This window comes from Podarcis muralis, chromosome 16 (genome assembly GCF_964188315.1).
Source record: "Podarcis muralis chromosome 16, rPodMur119.hap1.1, whole genome shotgun sequence".
NCBI classification, from domain to species: Eukaryota; Metazoa; Chordata; class Lepidosauria; order Squamata; family Lacertidae; genus Podarcis; species Podarcis muralis.
Window position 1 is genome coordinate 852,906 of NC_135670.1, and position 20,263 is coordinate 873,168.

At 52.5% G+C, this 20,263-nt stretch overlaps 2 protein-coding genes across 2 annotated transcripts in view; both read right to left on the minus strand.

Moving 5' to 3' along the window:
- LOC114586871 (uncharacterized) overlaps positions 1–7,620 on the minus strand; it is a 28,402-nt gene extending 20,782 nt beyond the window's left edge. Inside the window, exons 1-2 of the mRNA XM_077920610.1 lie at positions 7,450–7,620; positions 6,636–6,697 (exon numbers count right to left, since the gene is read on the minus strand). Coding sequence (XP_077776736.1) covers positions 6,636–6,697; positions 7,450–7,620 — 233 coding nt within the window. The remainder of the gene's footprint in view (positions 1–6,635; positions 6,698–7,449) is intronic.
- Positions 7,621–10,088: 2,468 nt separating this feature from the next.
- Positions 10,089–19,807, minus strand: LOC114586383 (ETS variant transcription factor 3). Its single transcript, XM_077920884.1, has 3 exons — positions 19,544–19,807; positions 17,041–17,156; positions 10,089–15,217 (listed from the first exon to the last, which is right to left on the minus strand). Exons 1-3 carry the CDS (start codon positions 19,573–19,575, stop codon positions 13,995–13,997), a joined length of 1,371 nt encoding a protein of 456 aa, XP_077777010.1. The 5' UTR covers positions 19,576–19,807; the 3' UTR covers positions 10,089–13,994.
- Between the last annotated feature and the right edge of the window lie 456 nt (positions 19,808–20,263).

Genomic DNA, 20,263 nt, shown 5'->3' on the forward strand with positions numbered 1-20,263 from the left:
AATACCCTCCTTGCAAAGGAGGCAGATGTGGTAGAGGAGGAGGAGGAGGAGAAAGGGAGCTGGCTCACCTCCAGTTGCTAGGCAGGGCTGAGACTCACACATCTGCAATCCTGGGCAGCTGCTGCCAATCAGTGTAGGCCCTGCTGAGCTAAAGGGACCCAGTAGTCGGACTCAATATCAGTATAAGGTAGCTTCCTTCTTAATCCTCCACTGGGCTTGAGAAAGGGTGAGTCTGGAATAGCCCTGTGAAGTGAAAGGATAAGAAAGAGGGATTTATATCTAGATGCTAGGGTAGAGATGATCAGGAAAACAGGAAGACACAATGAGAGGTCAAGGAGGTTCTGTGGGACTGGTGGAAATCAATGTTTGTTTTTCTTTTTAGTGTTTATATTATTAGCTTGTAAGATATGGACTTGTTTTCTTTGCATGCTGGTTTTTGTGTTTTGTGTATTGTTATTTTTCGTGTTGTTGTTGTGTGGAAAATACTAATAAAATTTATTATTAAAAATTAAAAAAGAGAAAGGGTGAGGTCTTTTGAGGGACGAGGTATAAGAGGTGCTTTGAGTAGCTCAGGGTCGGATCAAAGCTCACACCCTCCGTGGCCAGCAGGATTTAACTGGCTTTTTCCTCCCCTGAATTTTCACAGAATCCTAGAATTGTAGACTTGGAGGGGACCCTGAGGGTCATCTAGTCCAACCCCCCTGTAATGCAGGAATCACAGCTCAAGAATCCCTGGCAGGTGGTCACCCAACCTCTGCTTAACCCGCCCCCGCTTGTAATTTCTTGTCCTTCGACTTGGGTCCCAGGCTCTGGAGCAGCAGAGAACAACCTTGCTCCACATTCCATGCGCGTGTGCTTAAAAACTCCACTTGCAGTGAGGGCAAACTGTGTTATGTGGCTTCTGTTTCCGTGTATCTGAAGAAGTGTGCGTGCACACGAAAGCTCATACTGATAACAAACTAATTTGTCTCTAAGGTGCTACTCGCCTGCTTTTTGGGAGGAAAGCAATGGCAAACCTAGACAGCATCCTAAAAAGCAGAGACATCGCCTTGCCAACAAAGGTCCGTATAGTAAAAGCTATGGTTTCCCCAGTAGTGATGTATGGAAGTGAGAGCTGGACCATAAAGAAGGCTGATCGCCGAAGAATGGATGCTTTTGAATTCTGGTGCTGGAGGAGACTCTTGAGAGTCCCATGGATTGCAAGAAGATCAAACCTCTCCATTCTGAAGGAAATCAGCCCTGAGTGCTGACTGGAAGGACAGATCCTGAAGCTGAGGCTCCAAGACTTTGGCCACCTCATGAGAAGAGAAGACTCCCTGGAAAAGACCCTGATGCTGGGAAAGATGGAGGGCCCAAGGAGAAGGGAACGACAGAAGGCGAGATGGTGGGACAGTGTTCTCGAAGCTGCTAGCATGAGTCTGACCAAACTGCGGGAGGCAGTGGAAGACAGGAGGGCCTGGCGTGCTCTGGTCCAGGGGGTCACAAAGAGGCAGACATGACTAAACGGCTAAACAACAACAACAAAGGTGCTGCTGGAAGGATTTTTTTAAATTTTATTTTGTTGTGTTATGTGACAGTTTGCTAAGCGGTGGAGCAAAGTCCGGTGGTATGAATTATTATCATCACCATCGTGCAGAGAGAATCCTAGTGCCCAATGCACTCCCAGTCTGGTGCGAAGGTGTGGGTTGAGGGGGGGCCTGCATGGCAGGTGGGGTGAGCATTGCCAGTGCCCCCTCGGCATCTGCAGATGTGCAGCCAGTGGTGTGGGGCAGGGAGCTGGGGGGGGGCACACGCATAGAAATGTGAGTGAAATGGGTTTATTACTGGGAGTCTGTCTGGCAGGATTGGTATCGACCGGCTCCTGTCACCTTCCATTGCCACTAATGGGACCTGAAGGGGGGTTCTGTAACCAGAGCCTCCTCCTCACCCCCACACTTCAGCTCTTCCTTCCAACCTTCCTTGGGGGGTTTCTTTTCCTTGCACCCCCCCCCCCCCACATTCTCAGGGACTGGTGTTTTGTTTTTGCGGGGGGAGCAGAGAGGCCCTGAAATTGGAGAGGCTGGATGGATGTTATGTGGGTCAGGCCCACTTTTGTTCCTCTGGTGCAGGGGTCAGCAACCTTTTTCAGCTGTGGGTCGGTCCACTGGCCCTCAGACCTTGTGGAGGGCTGGACTATATTTTAGAAGAGAAAAAAAGAACAAATTCCTATGCCCCACAAATAACCCAGAGGTGCATTTTAAATAAAAGACACATTCTACTCATGTAAAAACACACTGATTCCTGGACCATCCACAGGCTGGATTGAGAAGGCAATTGGGCCAGATCCAGCCCCCGGGCCTTAGGTTGCTTCCCCCTGCTCTGGTGTAAAAACAGAATGCGGGGGGGAGGTCTGCTGGGGAAGATCTCAGAAGGTGGCTGTTAATTTTTGCAATGTATGCTCTTTGGGGCAGGGAGCTATACCCCTACAAAAACACCACACGCCTTGCCAGTAACGTAGATCAGTAAGCAACCTTGGTGGGTGTGCAGGAGAGAGACTTGCTCCCCAAATGCAAACTCCGCCCCCACCATGAAATAATTCTTTAAAGTAATTTTGAGCAACAGAGGACTTATATATACGGCTTTAGGGCTAATAGCTTCCATGCATCTTGGGGGGGTCTTCTCTACCTGGGAGCCCACACCCTGCTCAAACATCTTTTGGAACTCCATGTCAAAGGTGTTTCTTTCTTTGTTATGTTTGTTAATTGCATTTAGATTCCACTTTTTTATTATTATTATCCCAATGAGCTCAAGGTGGCGCACATGATTAGGCTGAGAAAGGCAGTGAGTGCCCCACAAGGCTGTCCAGTGATCTTCATGGCTGAGTGGTAGGATTTGAATCCTGGTCTCCCAGGTCTTGAAGGTAAAGGGACCCCTGACCATTAGGTCCAGTCGTGGCCGACTCTGGGGTTGTGGCGCTCATCTCGCTTTATTGGCCAAGGGAGCCGGCGTACAGCTTCCTGGTCATGTGGCCAGCAGGACTAAGCCGCTTCTGGCGAACCAGAGCAGCGCACGGAAACGCCGTTTACCTTCCCGCCTGAGCGGTACCTATTTATCTACTTGCACTTTGACGTGCTTTCAAACTGCTAGGTTGGCAGGAGCTGGGACCGAGCAACGGGAGCTCACCCCGTCATGGGGATTCAAACCACTGACCTTCTGATCAGCAAGTCCTAGGCGCTGTGGTTTAACCTACAGCGCCACCCGCATCCCAACTCCCAGGTCTTAGTCTGACACTATAACCACTACACCACACTGGTGTGTGCCGTTCTTGGAGATGGTGGAGGGAGAGTTGGCTTCACAGGACAGGTTGCACACTTCTATTAAATTGTTGTTGTTGCACACGTCTATTAATTTGTTGTTGTGTTGCACACTTCTATTAAGTTGTGGTGCTGTTGTTGCTGCTGCTGCTGTTGTCGTCGTTATTATTTAATAAATGTGCCAGCTGCCCATTACCCAAAAAGGTATCCAAGTGACTCGCAACATGCTTAAAAGGATTTTTGAAACGCTTTATCATATGAACACCTTCACACAAAAGCGCAGGCAGTTAGTAAATAACAAAGCAACCCCTCTTTCCAAAACAAATCACACGGAAGAAAGTGCTGGCAGAGCATGGACAGAAGAAGACCCCCTTCCTTCACATCCTGGGCTCCCAGGACATCCGCTTGGGAGGAGAGAGGAATGTGGGGAAGCGCATCTGCCCACCCACCACAAGACTCCTGGAAAGTATAATTTGTTAGGAGCCAATTGCGGTGTCATGGTTAGAGGGTCCGACCAAGACCTGGGAGACACGGGTTCAAATCCCGCTTTCAGCCACATGAAGCTTGCTGGGTCAGTGACTGCATCTTGGCCTATCCTACCTCACAGGGTTGTTGGGCGGATTAAATGGGGAGAAGGAGACCTGCGTGTCCCACCTTGGACTCTTTGGAAAGGAAGGTGGGATAATAGGCTTGATAGGTGAAGAAATGGGGAAAGTTGACCAGAGATTATTCATGTATGCCACAACGGCTGCTAGTATTTTGGTAGCCCAAAAATGGAAGACACAGGAGTGGCAGACAAAAATGGTAGAATATGCGGAATTAGCAAAACTGACTTACAGGATTCGTAACCGAGAGGAAAGAAAGTTCAGAAGAGAGTGGAGAAAATTTGTGGAATATATAAGTAATAATTGCAGAAGTTTAAAGACCGTAGCAGGATTAAAATAAATCTTATGATGTGGATAGGATGTTATTAAGAAAAAGCGGAAAGAAAAGTGGAAAATGAAAACCTGTTGAAGGGAGGGAGGGAAGTCCGCGCTCGGCAGAGCGATGAAAAAATAAGATTATGGAACCTTACTGTATTTGTTTTGTTTGTTGGACTTATGTTAAAGAAAACCCAATAAAAATGCATTTTTTAAACAAGGAAAGAAAGGTGGGATAGGTAAAGGTAAAGGTACCCCTGCCTGTATGGGCCAGTCGTGTCTGACCCTAGGGTTGTGCGCTCATCTCACTTAAGAGGCCGGGAGCCAGCGCTGTCCGCAGACACTTCCGGGTCACGTGGCCAGCGTGACCAAGCTGCATCTGGCGAGCCAGAGCCGCACACAGAAACGCCGTTTCCCTTCCCGCTAGTAAGCGGTCCCTATTTATCTACTTGCACTTAGGAGTGCTTTCGAACTGCTAGGTGGGCAGGAGCTGGGACCGAACGACGGGAGCTCACCCCGTTGTGGGGATTCGAACTGCCGACCTTGCAATTGGCAAGTCCTAGGCACTGAGGTTTTACCCACAGCGCCACCCGTGTCCCTAGAAAGGTGGGATATAATGCAATAAACAAATGAAGGGTGCTGGGAGTTGTAACCCTGTGAGGGTGCAAACTACAGTTCCCATTATTATTTGCCGGGAGAGGGGTGCTCTTTAAATGCCTGGTGCCTAAGCAGCCCTGGTATCCCAAGTTGCAAGTCTTCCCCTTTCTTAAATAACTCGATCTTCCGGTCCTTCTTCCGACTGAGCAGGAACAACTGGCTTGCTATGTTTTTTTTTTCTTTTTTGCAGAAGAGAACTGTGTATGTTATAAACCTGAAGTGCTTTTTGAAAAACCAATTAGGCATTAGGGGAACCTCAAAGGAGGTGCTTTTAATTACCCCGTGTGAGACTCGAGTTATATAAAAGGCTTTTATTTCCAACGGGGAGTTTGCGGTTCCTCCTCCCTGCCCTTTTTTAATCTGCAGAGTAAGAGACGGCTTCAGATCTTGCGCCAACCTGCTCAGGACATCTTTAGGCAATAGAAGCTTTCAGAGAAGTGCAGCGGGGGGAGAGAGAGCCCTGAAATTTGCCCTGAATTTTTAAAAATTCACATAGAAGCAGGTTTCGTATGCAATGCTATAATAAAGAGTCAACCCACTGAAATTAATATATTGAAGTTAGGTCATGCCTGTTAATATCCATGGTTTACTCTCTTAAATTGGTTTTGAAAAACTTTTTTTTAAAGTATTAATTTTAAGGAAAACCATAAAAAAACAAAAAAACTACTATTTAAATAAATACAAAACAATTCATAGATGATAAACCAGAGATCATCAAGGATGGTTCTCAATAAATAAATATATGGTTGTATAGTCAACTGGAACAACTGAACAGCCAGGTCAATATAATCTAACTTTTGGATCATTCCTATTATTATTATTATTATTATTATTATTATTATTATTATTATTGCATTCATATACCACCTTTCCTCCAAGGAGCTAAAAGTGGTGTATGTGTGGTTCTCCTCACGACAATAACAACAACCGTTTGAGGTACCCTAGGTTGTGAGTGAGTGAGCTTCATGGCTGAGTGGCAATTTGAACCCTGGTATCCCAAGTCCAACACTTTTAACCACTACCTGCCACCAGAAACTTCTTTGCAGATTCCAGACATGCAGCCTTAAGGCGAATAAACTGGGTATACTTGACACACACACACCCCAAAACACCTGAACACTGAAATGCTTTTGATTTGTGTGTGTTTGTGTGTTTGGTAATGTTTTAGTATTCGATTTTATACTGTATATAAAACAGAGAGAACAATTATAACTGTGCACAAAAATTAAAAGACGGAAAGCAAAACTGTAAATCAGGCACGTCGAACGAGTAGTTGCACATGAGTTAAAACAGCAAAACCCAAGTAAAGACTTATCAGTTCTCCCAGATCATCAAATATACTTCCAGATTTGCCAGGCTTGCGTTGAGGGTTCTCTTGAAAGCGACGGTTTGGCTGTATATGTCACAAAGGAATGCCAAATCACTTGCTTTTGATGTGTGTTGTGAGGTTATAGACGCAGCCGGCTGGGAAGTGGGCAGGGTGGTCTGTGTGTGTGTGTGTGTGTGTGTGTGTGTGTGTGTGTGTGTATGTGTGACAGCTGTTCTGTGGGATTAGTTACAAGCCCCCCCCCCCCATGCCCACCCTAAGAGCACCCAAATTGCACCTGCGGCAGAACGGGGTGTTGGTGCTTCTGTTGAGATGGCATCAGAAAAGACTTCCTGGGGAGATGCAATGGAAAACCCGAAGCACAAAGCCTAATTAAAGAGCCGGCTAAAGTAACAACCAATTAAAAGTGGGTTGTTGTTTTAAAGCCGACAGTCTTACAAATCCCGTATCCTGCTACGCCCGTCCTCGCTGCCTAAACCCAGGACTGATGCCTCAGCAGCCTGCAACGTGGCCAGCAACAGATGGCACATTTGGAGCACATTTTCCCTTCCGAAGAATCCTGGGAAATGTGGCTTCTCCTTCACAGAGCTGCAGTCCCCAGCACCCTTAGAAAACTACAGTTCCCATTTTCCATATGTGTGTGAGAGAGAGTGGTGGTGGTGCTTTTCATGGCTGCTGTGCCCACTGCCAAAGTCTCTGCCTGCACCTAAATGCAACTCTTAGGGTTACAGGAGTGTAAGCAGCAGCTGTGTACTGAATCAGGGCCGTGTCACTGAGTCCTGTCTACTCTAACCGGCAGGTGGCTGTCAAAGGTTTCAGGCAGCCCTACCTGGAATTGCCAGGAGCGCGGATTGAACCTGACACTCTCTGAAGGCAAGGCATGCGATTTGCCACTGAACTGGGTCATGAGCCAAAGCGGCGAATCTCAAGGCTGCCAAGTAATGCTCCGAAGATCAAGAGGTCTAGCACCTTTCTGGCCCAGAAGAAAGAAGAGGAAGCAGCAGCTGGGGAACCACCCTCTGTGGGGCCCCAGGGGTAGACAAGCCGGTTGCTTTGGCCTTAGGCTGCCCCTCCCTGAAGATTCGGGTCAGAGGGAAGGAGTTCCCCAGGGTGAAGCAGGCATGATTCAGCAGAGGCAGGAGACATTTGTGGAAGTGGGTGGGGGCAGAGACAGAACGGCTGGCCAGATGCCACCTTGCTGGACCCAGGAGCCCGGTGGGTAGGGATGCGTGGCAGCCCTGAGGAGCCTCACCTCAGAGACGCTGAGCCGCCAGCCCGAAAACCCATTACAAGGCCCTCTGGAAATACATGCAGCTGCCTCCGACTGGCGCTGAGACGTCTGCGTCGCCTGGCAGACGCAGTACTCAGGCCAGCCATGGGAGCGAGGGCAGCCCAGTCCGCTGGCACAGGCAAGCAGGCGCATCGGGGAGCAGCCCCCCACTCTTCCTCTGAGCCCCTCCAGCAGTCCCTTGGTGGTTCTCCCATGCCCTCTGCTGTTGGGGGGCAAGCGATGGAGTTTGGAGCCCGCGTGGTGTAGCGGTCAGAGTGCTGACCAAGGACACAAGTGGTGAGCCTCAGCCCACCAGGAGGATCCAGCAAGGCCCTTTTCCCCAGGGGGAAAGCAGGATTTATGTTCCTACATCCCTCTCTTCCATTTGTCAGCTGATGGGTACGGGTGAAATCCTGTTCAGTCCCGCACGGTTCCATGGAAATCCCTTCCTGATTCAGGAATCTCCTGCTAAACCCTTTCGTTCCAGTGGCGCCTGGCAAAGTGCTTTGAAGTACCAACTTTGGGACGTCAAAGCCCCTCGCACCCCATGTCATTTTGACATCTTGTGAATGACAGATTGGTCCACAACGAAGGGGTTCTGTTCTTGGCTTCAGGAGGCAAAATGCTACTTTGTACCAACTTCAAAGCCCTTTGCACCCGATGTCGTTGTGACTTTTTGTGAATGACAGGTTGTTCCACAATCAAGGGATTCTGTTCTTGGGTTCAGGAGGCAAAATGCAATAGTGTTTTTTTTGGGGGGGGGGTGGCTGTGGAGATGGGGTGGCAAGGAAGAGATTGTGCTGATAAGGCATTGGTCCGCATTCCTGTATTAGAAGCCGATCAGCCTCCTTCCGAAAAGCCGGGCTCTGGATCTGGAGCAGAGGGTCTGGTCTGGATGCTCTTGGGGGGTTTGCCTGCCACCCCCTCCCTGATTCCGCCGCATCTCTCGGATGGAGCCAACGCTCTTTGAGACTGTCCTCCTCCTTGCCCCACATTTAGCCACCCAGGGGGGTGGGTGCTGGTGGTTAGGGAAGAAGAGAAAAAGTAATGCAGTGTCCAAATGAGAACCTAGATAAAGCAATTACCTGATCGATACGAGCGAAATTGAGTAATCTAACAGATCAATAGTGCCATCCTCCTCTCCTCCTTTCTCCTCTCCACACCCTCCGCTGCCAGATGAGAGGGTTGCTCTTGCAAAGGGCTGCTTCAAAGAACATGACAGCTCTAGCAGGGTTTGGGGGGGGGGGGAGATGGGGACTGAGGAGCAAGCAGGCGGGGCAGAGGGGGGAACGTCCACAGCAGATTCACCATGGAAGCACCACAAAGCTTTACCTGCCTGAACTTCAGTCCGCAAACCTTTCCTCCTCCCCAGAACATCTTGTCAACCTATCCTTTGTTCTCCAGTTCCACAGAGCAGCAAGTATGCAGATTGTAAGCTCCTCGGGGCCAGAGACTTCTTGCTTATGGCTCTGGAACGGCAGCACCATGTGAGTTTAGAGTCTGTGGGGAGATTCTTGGCACCTTCCAAGCCAAACCAGGCTGGCTATTGCCTCCTGGCCGCACAAGTTTTTGACAATGTGCAAGAGGTCTTGTGAATGCCCCAACACTGGCCCACTTTGTGTTTTAAGGGGGTTTTGGTTCATTTTAAGCTTTGTGCACTTTTACCAGTTTGTTTTCAGGCTTTACAAATTTGAAGATTGCAAGCTGTGCGGTACCAACCTGCCCCTCCCTGATCTGTCTACAATTAAGGGTAACATAGGAATGATATTTGATACATGCAAAGCTGAGCTCAACCTTCTTCTAGGAGCACCTTGAACCCGGGTCAAAGCATTCCCAAGACAAAACCTGACAAAAATGGCAATGTAGCGCGCTGGGCTTGATTGCATTTCTGCAGCCTCCCCTTCTCTTCCATCTTGGAAATTCAAGGTGGGACAGACTCAGAACTCCTTACTCCTCTTGTTGCATCCAGGGCCTTCAAAGCAGTCCTTGCAGAACAAAGGAAGCTTCCTCCTACAGGGTCAGCCTCATCCCAAGCCCACTTAGTTCTCTCTCGTCTAGACCAGGCTTCCCCAACCTCGGCCCTCCAGATGCCTTTGGCCTACAACTCCCATGATCCCTAGCGAGCAGGACCAGTGGTCAGGGGTGATGGGAATTGTAGTCTCCAAACATCTGGAGGGCCGAGGTTGGGGAAGCCTGGTCTGGACTGACCAGCAGCAACACTCCAGGGGTTCAGGCAGGGGACAGATGCCAAGGGTGATTGAATGCCTTCTGCATTCAAAGCAGGTGCTCTAACACTAAGCTAAAAACCCAAGATTCTAGTCCTCAAGCTTCCGAATTAAGGGACGATTTAGGAGGAAATTAACAAGGTGCCTAATGTGTCAGCGGCATCTACACTGCCTAGCAGTGGTTCTGCAGGGTTTTAGAACCAGGCACAAGCCCTCCATACACTGAGCCATGGCTGTGGTGAGCAATGGGCAGAGCTGATGACAGAATAACTAGACCCAGTTGCACAGGCCGGTTCTCCATGGAGCTCAGCTTCCATCTCTTTCTCCTCTTCCCTGGATCTCGCCTCTGTCCCTACCAGGCTGCAAGAAAGCAAAAGACTCCAAGGACTCTGGGAGGCTTATTTAAAAGGTTTATTTAACTTTTTAAAATTTGAGGTAAAATACTTTTCATATCAACTTCCATAACAAAATACAGAGCTATCAGATACCCCTGGAAAAAATATGTATATTATACATATATTTCTATAACATTACATCATATATATAATATATATGCAAACTTTTTTTTTTGAAGACTTTATAGAAAGTGGAACGTCTAAAAGGCACTGCACAAAAGCATGAGGACTACTTACATTTTTTTTCCTTTAAAAAAAAATTTTTTTTTTTTTACACACAATTTTAATCCTGCTTTACACAGACAAAATAAAAATACCTCAAGCGTTAGAGTTGCCGTTCGGATGTGTTTTACTCCCTGCTGACTCTCAAAGCATCATAAAGACAGGACCATGTCTCATGAAAAATGATTTAACAATAATAATAAATTTTAAAAAGTCGTCGGTAAATACTTTGTCACTTTAACACTAAAAAAAAAAAAAATCAAAGTTGTTTCGTTTCTTTTAAAATAATTCTAATCAAAAGTATTCCAAACCAAAGACATAGCTCTCTTGAAAACCCATCAGGATCCGTAAGACGAGGGGGGGAAAAATGAGAAAAAAGTTACATTTCTTTAAAAAGCGAAAACAGTTATGGAATTAAAAGGGCAACCAAGCAAATATAAACCTCCCTTGAAGGTTAGATAAAACCCCTTTCTACCTGTCTTCATGGGAGAAGTGCAGACTTTATGCATCACCCATGACCTGACTGGCTGCATGTGTGTATGTAGGTTTTTGTGTGTGCGGAGGGGAACCCAAGGTTTGGGATGGGGCGCCTTGCCCTAAAAATAGCAGTTCGGCAACAGCGCCCCAGAGTGTCTGGGGGGCAGAGGTTGGGGTCCCCCCCTCCCCAGGAAGGGTGGGTAACAGGAAATGGCTTCTTAGTTGGCCAAAGCGAGGGCGGCGGCAGCAGCAGCGGGCGCCACCTTCGCCACATGCGGGAAGGAAGGGAACCCAGGGTGGATCTGGGCCTCAAAGTCCGGCTCCGTCCCAGGGCGAGGTGCTCCTGGGGATTAGGCATCCCCTGACGCAGGAGTCCCGGGAGATGAGCCACGCACGCCGCCCCATGACCCAGGAGCGGCAAGACTCAACACGCCCGCTGCTCTCTTTCGGGGCGAGCCAGGAAATGGACCCGGACGTTAGGAGAGGCTGAGTCAGGCCTGAGGTCAGTGTGTGTGTCTGTGTGTATGGGGTGGGGAGAAGTGGAGGTGCCCTCATTCACCCTCTCCGCCCCCCGAGAAAGAACCACTCTCCTCCTCCTTCTGCCAGGCTTTTGGGCAGCCAGGTTGCAAGCTTTGCAGCTTCCTTGCTTCCTGACGTTCCCAAGGCCAGCAAAATCTAAACGCTGTCCCCCCCCCCCAAAGAAAAGGTATTTTAATTCTCGTTAAAGAAAGGTCAACACGCTCTCGATTAGTCGCAATACAGGAGTTCAGCCGCCCACCGGCTTGAGTATTTGGCACAACGGGAGAGACGCTTCAAAGCATGTGGCTGCTTTCTCCTGCAGGAGAAAAAGGGGAGCCCCTCCCCTCAGAAGCCAGGAAGGGGCCTTGCCTGCTGCGGCCCCTGCAAAGCCACAGCGATGGCTCCCTGAGCCAGCCGAAGGTGGAAGGTATCCGCCCTCCCAACGCACACAGCAGATCACTTCGCTTTGCCCCCCTCCCTTGTGCCCTTCCGGTACCCTGAGCCCTTTCGCCACCATCCCTGAACAGGGCATGTCCGCTCTGCACTGCCATGGCTATCGGCGGGAGGGGGGGGCAGAGGAGAAAAAGGACAGCAAAGGTTAGGGTGTTTGTTTTTAAGACACGAATTCTCACTGAAGAAGTGCAAATGGGATTTCTCACGAGCAACCCCCCCCCCATCAACCCCCCAGCCCCGCCTGACGTGGCGTCTGGCACTTGGGTACAATAGACTGAAGGTTTGCATGTACTCATCTGAAGAAGAAGAAGAGGAGGAGGAAGAAAAGGCCGTCATGTTTCAGCCCCTGAGTTTTGAGCCCATCTCCGCCAAACCCTGCCTGTCCGGGGAAAAGCGCTGCAGCCCCCCCCCCCAACGTTCATAAGGCTGTTTGTGCGCAGGATGCTGGGCAACACCAAAGGGGGGGTGGGCTTGCGTGAAGACCAGCAAGAGCCACACAGCTCTTGAGGGGGGCACAGCCCACGACACTGGGGTGAGAGCCTCCCCGTTCCCAAAACTTCCGTCCCCAAAACAGTATTCGACTTGGTCACCCTTGCCAGTCTTGAAGTAAAACGGGTCGCCAACAGCTTCCCTGATGTCCCGAAGCCCAAAGAGAAGAGGCAGCAGTTTGACATCGCTCATTGGGGGGGACGGGGACCGGACCGCACCAGGAATTCCCCGAACCTGGTCCGTTGTAGGGGGGCAGACACTGGCAAGGGGACGTTCAAAGAGGCAAAGCGAGAGTTTGCACAGGGGCGATCTTTGCGTTGGGGCCACGGCTGCCCGCAAACCCCAACAAGCGTGCAAGGAAGGAAGGGGATCCTCGCCTTCGCAGTGGCAGCAAAAAGAAGGGGCACTGGAAGACGCCGCTCTTGTAGGGAACTCGTCATGAGCTCCCCATCTCTGCGGGGTCACCCTTGGGGAGTCAAAGAAGAGTGCCTGCATGCACAAGCTTTCTCCCTTTCCTTGGGAGAAGGGGGAAGAGGAGCAGCCGCAGGGCTGCCCTGCCCACCACACGCCCCACGGGCACCAGAAGACGGGCAACCCGACCCAGCCGGCCCAACTCTGCTGCCAACTCTCCAGCACTGCCGCCATGCTGCAACCGCAAGGAGGACCCAGGCCCGTCTTCACACCCTGAGCTACGTGCCCCCTCTTCACAGAAAACAACACCCCCTGCCCCCCCCCAACAGAAGCCTCTCCATTTCCCAGCGCTTGTCTCCAAAACAGGCAGTTAAGGCAAGACAGAAAAGGCCGGGGGAGCATTCCCCTCCCAGCGCTCCCCAAAAAGAGGGAGGAAGAAAAAGATGCCCCGATAAGTCATTCTGTGGGAGCTCCCAGCCGCTTCTCGGCTCCGTTGCCCCCCAGCGCCCCTTGCCCACAACCACCAAGGGAAATTAAAGGGGGGGGGGTCTTGTTAAAGGCATTCAAGGTTTTCGTTTACAACCACATTCCTTGCACATCCCTGAAAAGGTTTTACAATTGCTCGTCATGGCTTCTTCGATATTTTTCAAAAAAAGTTTCTTAAAAAACGTGACCATTCGGTGTGTCCCCCTCCCTCCCCCCCCCAGCAAAGTCCTAAAAGTAACACTTATGGTTGCCAAGCCCTCATTCCAGCCGGCCTGGACCCCAGGCCCTCCCCTGCCCCAGGGGGCAGCCGCCAGCTCAGCCAAGTCTCATTTCCCTCTGCTCTTCCTGCTATCCCCGCTTTTGAAAAAGGATCAAAGACAGTGCAACGTCCTGGTGGCTAAATAAAGTGTTTTCCTAGCTTGATAACGAGACACATTTCCAGTTCTGAATGGCTAGGAAGTCCTCCGCCTGGTCTGCCCGCCCCCCACCTCCAGAGAAAAGAACTATGTACATTCAGACAGATTCTTGCTTCTGTAAAAGACCGTAAGGGGAGAGGGGGGCAGAATTCAAGAGAAAAGAGTCTTTTCACGTCAGTGGAAGCCCACCAGGAGGCAGGGCAGTGGCCCTAGACGGGGCCACACGGCTGCAGACAAGGCAGGCCTTGACACAAACAGCCTCTTGCCTGCAATACACACACACACACACACACACACATACACACAACCCCTAGAATTCATAAAACCATTCTAGCCTTTCCCCTCGGTCCCCTTCCCTCCTGGCTAGGCAAACCTTGCTACAGTACAAAGCAGACACACACAAACACCGCCACTGCCATGGGGCCTCTACAGTCCTAAGTATCCACGGCAGCTTTGGGGGCCAGGAGGATGTGTGGGGTGTCCAGGGCTCCCCAGTAGGGCTTCCTGCCCCCCTGCTCCTCTTTCAGACCCTCCGCCTGCCGGTCGTCGATCCAGCGCCTCTTCAGGCGCAGTTTGGGGGGCATCACAGCGGCGGAGTCCTCCCTCTTCTCCGGGGCCCCCGGCGGCTCCCCCATCGTCTCTCGCGGGGGCTTCTCAACGGAGACGTCCTCTTGCTTGGGCTTCTTCTCGTCGGCCAGAAGGTCAGCCTGGGTGGGCGCTGGGGGCTGAGCCGCTGTAGCTGCTGCCGCCGGCCAGGAGGGGGCCACGGGTCGCGCAAAGAGGGTTTTCTCCCGCTGCTCCTGGGTGCTCTTGCAGGTGGGCGACTCGGTGGCTGAGCGGCACCCTACCTCTCGCCCTGGGGACTCCCTGCCCTCGGGCTCCTGGCGGTCCGGCAGGGGCTCCACCTTGATCTGAGGGGAGGATGGTGGAGGGGCCCCGGGCCTGCCGCCACTCTCCGGCCGCTCGCGGTTCTTGCGGCCGGCAGGCGGGGGCTGCAGCTTGATGGGGAACTGGGCCGGGTCCTCCGGAGGCAGCTGGCAGGGGAAGGGCGGGATGAGGAGGCCCGGGTAGCGGGGGAAAGTCCTTGGGCTGAGGTGGTAGTTGAAGACGGAGCAGGCCTGGGAGTGGAGGTAGTGCTTCATCTCCTCAGGGTTGAAGGAGAAGCAGCTGCCGCCCACCGCAAAGGGGCTCATGCCCGGCGAGGGGCTGTACGAGAAGAGGGTGGGGGTCAGCGACAGGGCCGGCGAGATGGGCACGTTCAAGACCCCTCCGCGGGTCGGCAGGGGGGAGACGGCGAAAGGGCTATGCGGGTCGGGGTACATCCCCGACCGTCCAAAGAGGGGCAGCATCAAGTCCGGCTTGCGCTTCTGGTGGCTCACCCCACCTGCGGAACCGGCGGCGGCGTTGGCGGAATTGCGGGAAGCCAGCAGGTCCACTCCGTGGCGCCAGTCCGGAGAGCCTCCCTCCAGCTCCGGAGCGGGAGAAGACTTCTCGCCGCGGCTGCCGTTGTTCAGGGTCTCCTGGGCGGACGAGGCGAGGGGCCGGCCGGAGAAGCGGCTGGGCTGGGCGTCCTCAGTGGGCGAGTGGCCGTCCAGTGGGGAGAACTGGAAGTGGGACGAGGCCGACGGGACAGGAGGGGCGCTTTGGGGGACGACACCTGAGGAAGAAGGAGACGGAGGGGCGTGAGGAATGGAGGCCTGTCTGAGCGATACGTGGGGCAGGTGGGCTTCTGCAGAGGCTTGCCCACCAAGTCTCACAACCCCCCTCTCAAAGCTCCAGCCCACAGAAATTATCATCCTCATTCTTATTTATTCAACTTCTTGCCTGCCCTTCACCATCAGGTGCCAGGGCAGGTGGCAACAGTTTAAGGTTCAATTATCCAAAACAGTTTAAAACAAATTGCAGGAATATGGTGGGAGCTGGAAACACACAGAGGTATCTCCAGGGTCAAAGGCCCAGAGTGGAAAGGTGAGGCTGCAGTGTATCAGGAAGGTGCCAAACGCACTTCTGTGGAAAGGGGACACCACAACTAGGGGGCTGCCAAGGAGAACCCAGCCACACCCTGAACACAGCCATGAGGCCCCCACTCTGCCAACTGTAATGCCCAAGAGGGTGGGCAAGGGGCCTTTCGCATGCTGCTGCTGACCTTGAAAGCCCTAAACGGCCTCAAAGGCCCAGTAGACCTGAAGGAGCGTCTCCACCCCCATCGTTCAGCCCGGACACTAAAGTCCAGCTCCGAGGGCCTTCTGGCAGTTCCCTCTCTGCGAGAAGCCAAGTTACAGGGAACCAGGCAGAGGGCCTTCTCGGTGGTGGCGCCTGCCCTGTGGAACGCCCTCCCACCAGATGTCAAGGAAATAAACAACTATCAGACTTTTAGAAGACATCTGAAGGCAGCCCTGTTTTGGGAAGTTTTTAATGTTTGATGTTTTATTCTGTTTAATATTCTGTTGGGAGCCGCTCAGAGTGGCTGGAAAAACCCAGCCAGATTGGGGGGGGGGGAGGGTGTTATTAAATAAATCATCCTCATCATCGTTGTGTTGGACTAGGGCGTGGGCGAGACCAGGGCTTGAATTCCCACTCAAGCCAGGAAAGCTCACCAGGTGTCCTTGGGAGCCAGTCTCTGCCTCTCGGCCTAACCTACCTCATAGGGTTGTTGTGGGGATTAAATTGGAAGAGGGGAGAACTATATATGCCACCTTGTGAGATAAAAAAAGCAGCAGCAGCGGCAGCAGCAGCAACAGAAAAATCATCTTTGGCCAGGAATGGCTGGTGTGGCCTCCCATTTTCCTGCGTAGGGGAAACCCTCAGGCACAAAGACCCCACACGCCACCTAGGCTGCCACTTCCCCCAAGAAAGGAAGCGCCAATATCTGGGGCGAGGGCAAAGGAGGCAAGGGCCAAACAGGTTTGTTGCGTCAACCTCCCCACAGGGGAGAAGAAGGAAAACAAGCTGCAATCATACTGGGAGGCATTCCAGGACTCCAGCACCTTCCTTGCCTGCTCAGTGCCAGCCCCAGGCAGCCAGGAGGGAGGGGGAGAGAGAGAGAGAGAGAGAGAGAGAGAGAGAGGGGGGGGGGGGAGGCGAGTGCAGGGCGGACCCGAGAGGAAGAAGAAAGGGAGCTGGAACAAGCAACACCAGGCAGCAACTGCCCAGACTTGTTCCTGCAGGAGCCCTAATGTTGTTCCAAGACAGCAGCTTCTTTCCTCCGCGGTAACAGGAACAGAGAATTGTAGGGTTTGAAAACCACCAAGGGAGGAGAGTCCTCCACCTTCCAAGGGACTCCGTTCTGCTGTCCAACGGCTCTTTTGGAAAGTATGAGTTGGCGCTAGTTTGCCTTTCCGTGGGAAGTGAACTGAAGTTCTCCCTTGACCTCCGTGGTCCCCGTATACCTTCCCCTGCTCTTGGGATGGACCCGCAATGGGTGGCCCCACGTCCTCCGACCTGACTAGGAGGAGAGGCGCTCAACGCCCTTCTTCTTACCTGTTGGCCGGATGTTGATGAAGGGGTAGTTGGGCATCACCAGCTTGTTGAAGTTGAACTTGTAGGTGAACCTCTTCCCTTTCGTCTTGTGGAGGATCCGCTTGTTATAGTAGTATCTGCCAAATAAAGTAAGGGAGGATATAAGGGCGCCAGCCAGCCGTGAGGAATGCTCCGTCCAGGCAGCTCAGTGGGGGAAGCACTGGGGTTGCCTGCAGAAGTCCCTGGGTTCAATCCCCAGAAGCCTCCCACATTCCTTTATTTGGAAACACAAGGACTGGAATCTTAGTTGAGATTCTGTAAGACAGGGGCCGTAATTCAGTGGTGAGAACACCTGCTTTGGCTGCAGAAGGGTTCCATCCCTGGCATGGCCAGCTAGCGCTGGGAACGTCCCCGGCCTGAAACCCTGGAGAGCCGCTGATGCCAGTCAGTGTCTACAATACTGAGCTAGATGGACCAAGAGTCTGCCTTGGCATAAGACTGCAACACCTAGAACCTGCCTTTGTTTTTACAGGGAGGGTTGGAGCTCATTAATGGAACATCTGCTTTGTACGCAGAAGATTCCTGGGCCCAGTCCCCACGGGGGTCTCCAGGCAGGGCAGAGGAACGTCTTCGCAGACCACAACCAGGCAAGCTGCTAATTCTGCCAATCCGTGCTGTCAATACTGGGTAAGACAGAAGGCAGCTTCCGCTGTTCCTGAAAGAGGCGCCTGAAGGGAAGAGCACAATGGGAGACGGGTTTCCTCCTGTCAACCTGTTGGGCCAGCCGTGCTGCTTTGTCTCCCCGGTGCCATTTAGAGGCTCCTGGAGGCGGCGAGGGCAGGGCTCTGCCTCTCCTCCTCCCTGGGATCAATGGCTGGGCCTGCATCCTCCGACCTGTCACTTCCTTCCTCTCCCATTAGGCACAGGTTGCCGCCTTGTTTGCTGATCTCGGCCTCCGCCACCGAGGAGTTGAGCAGAGGGCAGAGCAGCGGCCAAGTCCGTGGGCTCCCCTCTGCTCAGCCACCACCTCCCGGGGACAGAAGCCAGAGGAAAGAGGCAACCTGTTCACCACTTGGCGTGGGCCCTCAGGTCTTGGCGCTGGCTCAACAGCTCTGGCTGCCTCGTCGGGAGGAGGAGGGGGCGAGAGGGCCAGAAGAGGGGGGGGGGGCAAGGACAGGGAGCCTTGCAGAGGACCAAGAAGAGGCACCCCAGCAGCCCTAACAGAGGACTGCCTAGGATGAATCGTGGAAGCAGAGCCCATGGCAGGAACCAGCCAGACTCCTGCACTAGATACAGCACCCAGATCTGCAGTGGGCCTGTCCCAACCACCCCCCTCCTAGAGTCACAGAAACACAGAATTGTAGGGCTGGAAGGGACCACCTCAGGGGTCACCTAGCCTAACTGGAATGCAGGAATCACAACTAAAGGATCCCTGGCAGGTGGCCAGCCAACCTCTGCTTAAGAACCTCCACAGCGGAACAGCTCTTACTTTCAGAAAGTTCCTCCTGATGTTTAGTCAGAATATCCTCTCCTGTCATTTGAATCTATGGATTGGGTCCTATCTCCTGGGTCAGCCGAAAACAAGCTTGTTCCATCTTTCATGTTGACAGCCCTTCAGATATTTTGAGCATGGCTCTCGTGCCACCTCTTCTCCTGTCTGAACAAGCCTGTTCCCCAGTTAGCCCTCTCTAGCCCAGAGAGAGTCCAGGGGGGCTTCTCAGTCAAGGACTGCCCCCTCCCCAAACAGCCAAGATTGTAAGACCCTGAACCTTTCAGCTAAGAGAGACCTCTGAATGGTTGCTGCGAACGCTGATGGCTCTGTTCTCCCGCCTCTGAGTGACAGCTGCTGGAAACTTCAGGGCTTGTGAGCTTCCCAACAAGGAACCTGACTGGCCACTGTGGGGCAGGATGCTGGACTAAATGAGCCCCCAGGACCTGAGCCAACCGTCAGGCTCTGCCAATGTTCTTATGACTTGACTGCAGTTCCGGCACTGCAGCGGGTTGGACTAGATGACCCTTGGGATCCCTTCCAAATTTGCAAGCCTGAAACTTGGTGTGCCACCCTAAACAGCACGCTACATTCAAGCCTCACTTCCACAACGAGGGAACTGAATCCCAGGAAGCCAGCTGTGGCTGATCAAGGGATCCATTTTGTACCCTCCACCCTCTGGACTTTCAAGAGCAGACACAGAACAGGATTGGGAAACTTCCTGGAAGGCTGACAGCACAATTCTCAGAGGAAAACCTTCTGCCTTCGAAAGGACTCCTTATCGCTTGGAACACAGGCCTAGGATTGCACCCGAAGCACTTCAGATTGCAGAACCCTGCAAACCACAGAGAGCAAGTCCCATGTTGACCTAGTTAGGAGCCAGAGAAGAGCCCAGCCTTCTGCCCTTGCAGAAATCTCACCCAGGGCCCATTTCAGACCTGACAGGGGTGACTTTGTTGACAAGACAGGCCAAGCTCCTCTTACTCAGGCCCTCAACTCCCACATTCCCTGGGCCTGCACCCTGCTACCCCTCACCTGAGGGCCCGGCTGAGCTTGTCGTAGTTCATCTGGGGCTTGCACTTCCTCCGGCCCCACAGCCGCGCCACCTCGTCGGGGTCCTTGATGACGAACTCCCCGTACTCCCCCTGCTGCCAGGCAATGACGTGCCGGAACTCCTCCTTCTGCAGAAGCTCCAGGATGAAGTGCCAGAGCTGGATCTGGCGGGAGCCTGGGCTGGACTCCGTCTTGTAGGCCCAGTCTGGGAAGTGGTAGGCCTAGAGAGAAGGCCAAAGACAGAGGGAGCTTCAGGGGCAGAAGAGAATGAGGGTCCCAACTGCTGAAGAACCACTTTCTCTCCACGGAGAGAGCCTCTGCAGTGGTCACCTGGCTATTAAAACTATTGCTGCTTCTTTCTTTATTATTATTATTATTATCGTCATCATTTATTATTATTATTATTCTGAGGTGCAAGATCCCAGGAGGAAGCATTGTGCAGTCCCTGGCTCTTGCACCGTTTTGGCTTCTTTGACACGAGGGATCAGGGACCTGTGAGGTCCTCTAGACCCTGCAGGGCTCCACCTCCCAGCAACCAGCATGGAAATTGACCAATGGCGAGGAGGACGGTGGCAGCTGAAGTCCAGTTCCTCCGTCCTGCTTCACATCATCAACAGTTCCAAGCGGTCTCAAGACTCGTGGACTGATATGGTCACCGCTACGCAGTCAGAGCGCCTCTGCAGTGTCTTTCCACGCCCCCCC

Coding starts and splice junctions, on each gene's coding strand:
- LOC114586383 (XM_077920884.1), bottom strand. CDS start 19,575: ATGAACTACGACAAGCTCAGCCGGGCCCTCAG. Junction 17,157..19,543: donor AAGCTCAGCCGGGCCCTCAG/GTGAGGGGTAGC, acceptor TTTATTTGGCAG/ATACTACTATAACAAGCGGA. Junction 15,218..17,040: donor CATCAACATCCGGCCAACAG/GTAAGAAGAAGG, acceptor CTTCTTCCTCAG/GTGTCGTCCCCCAAAGCGCC.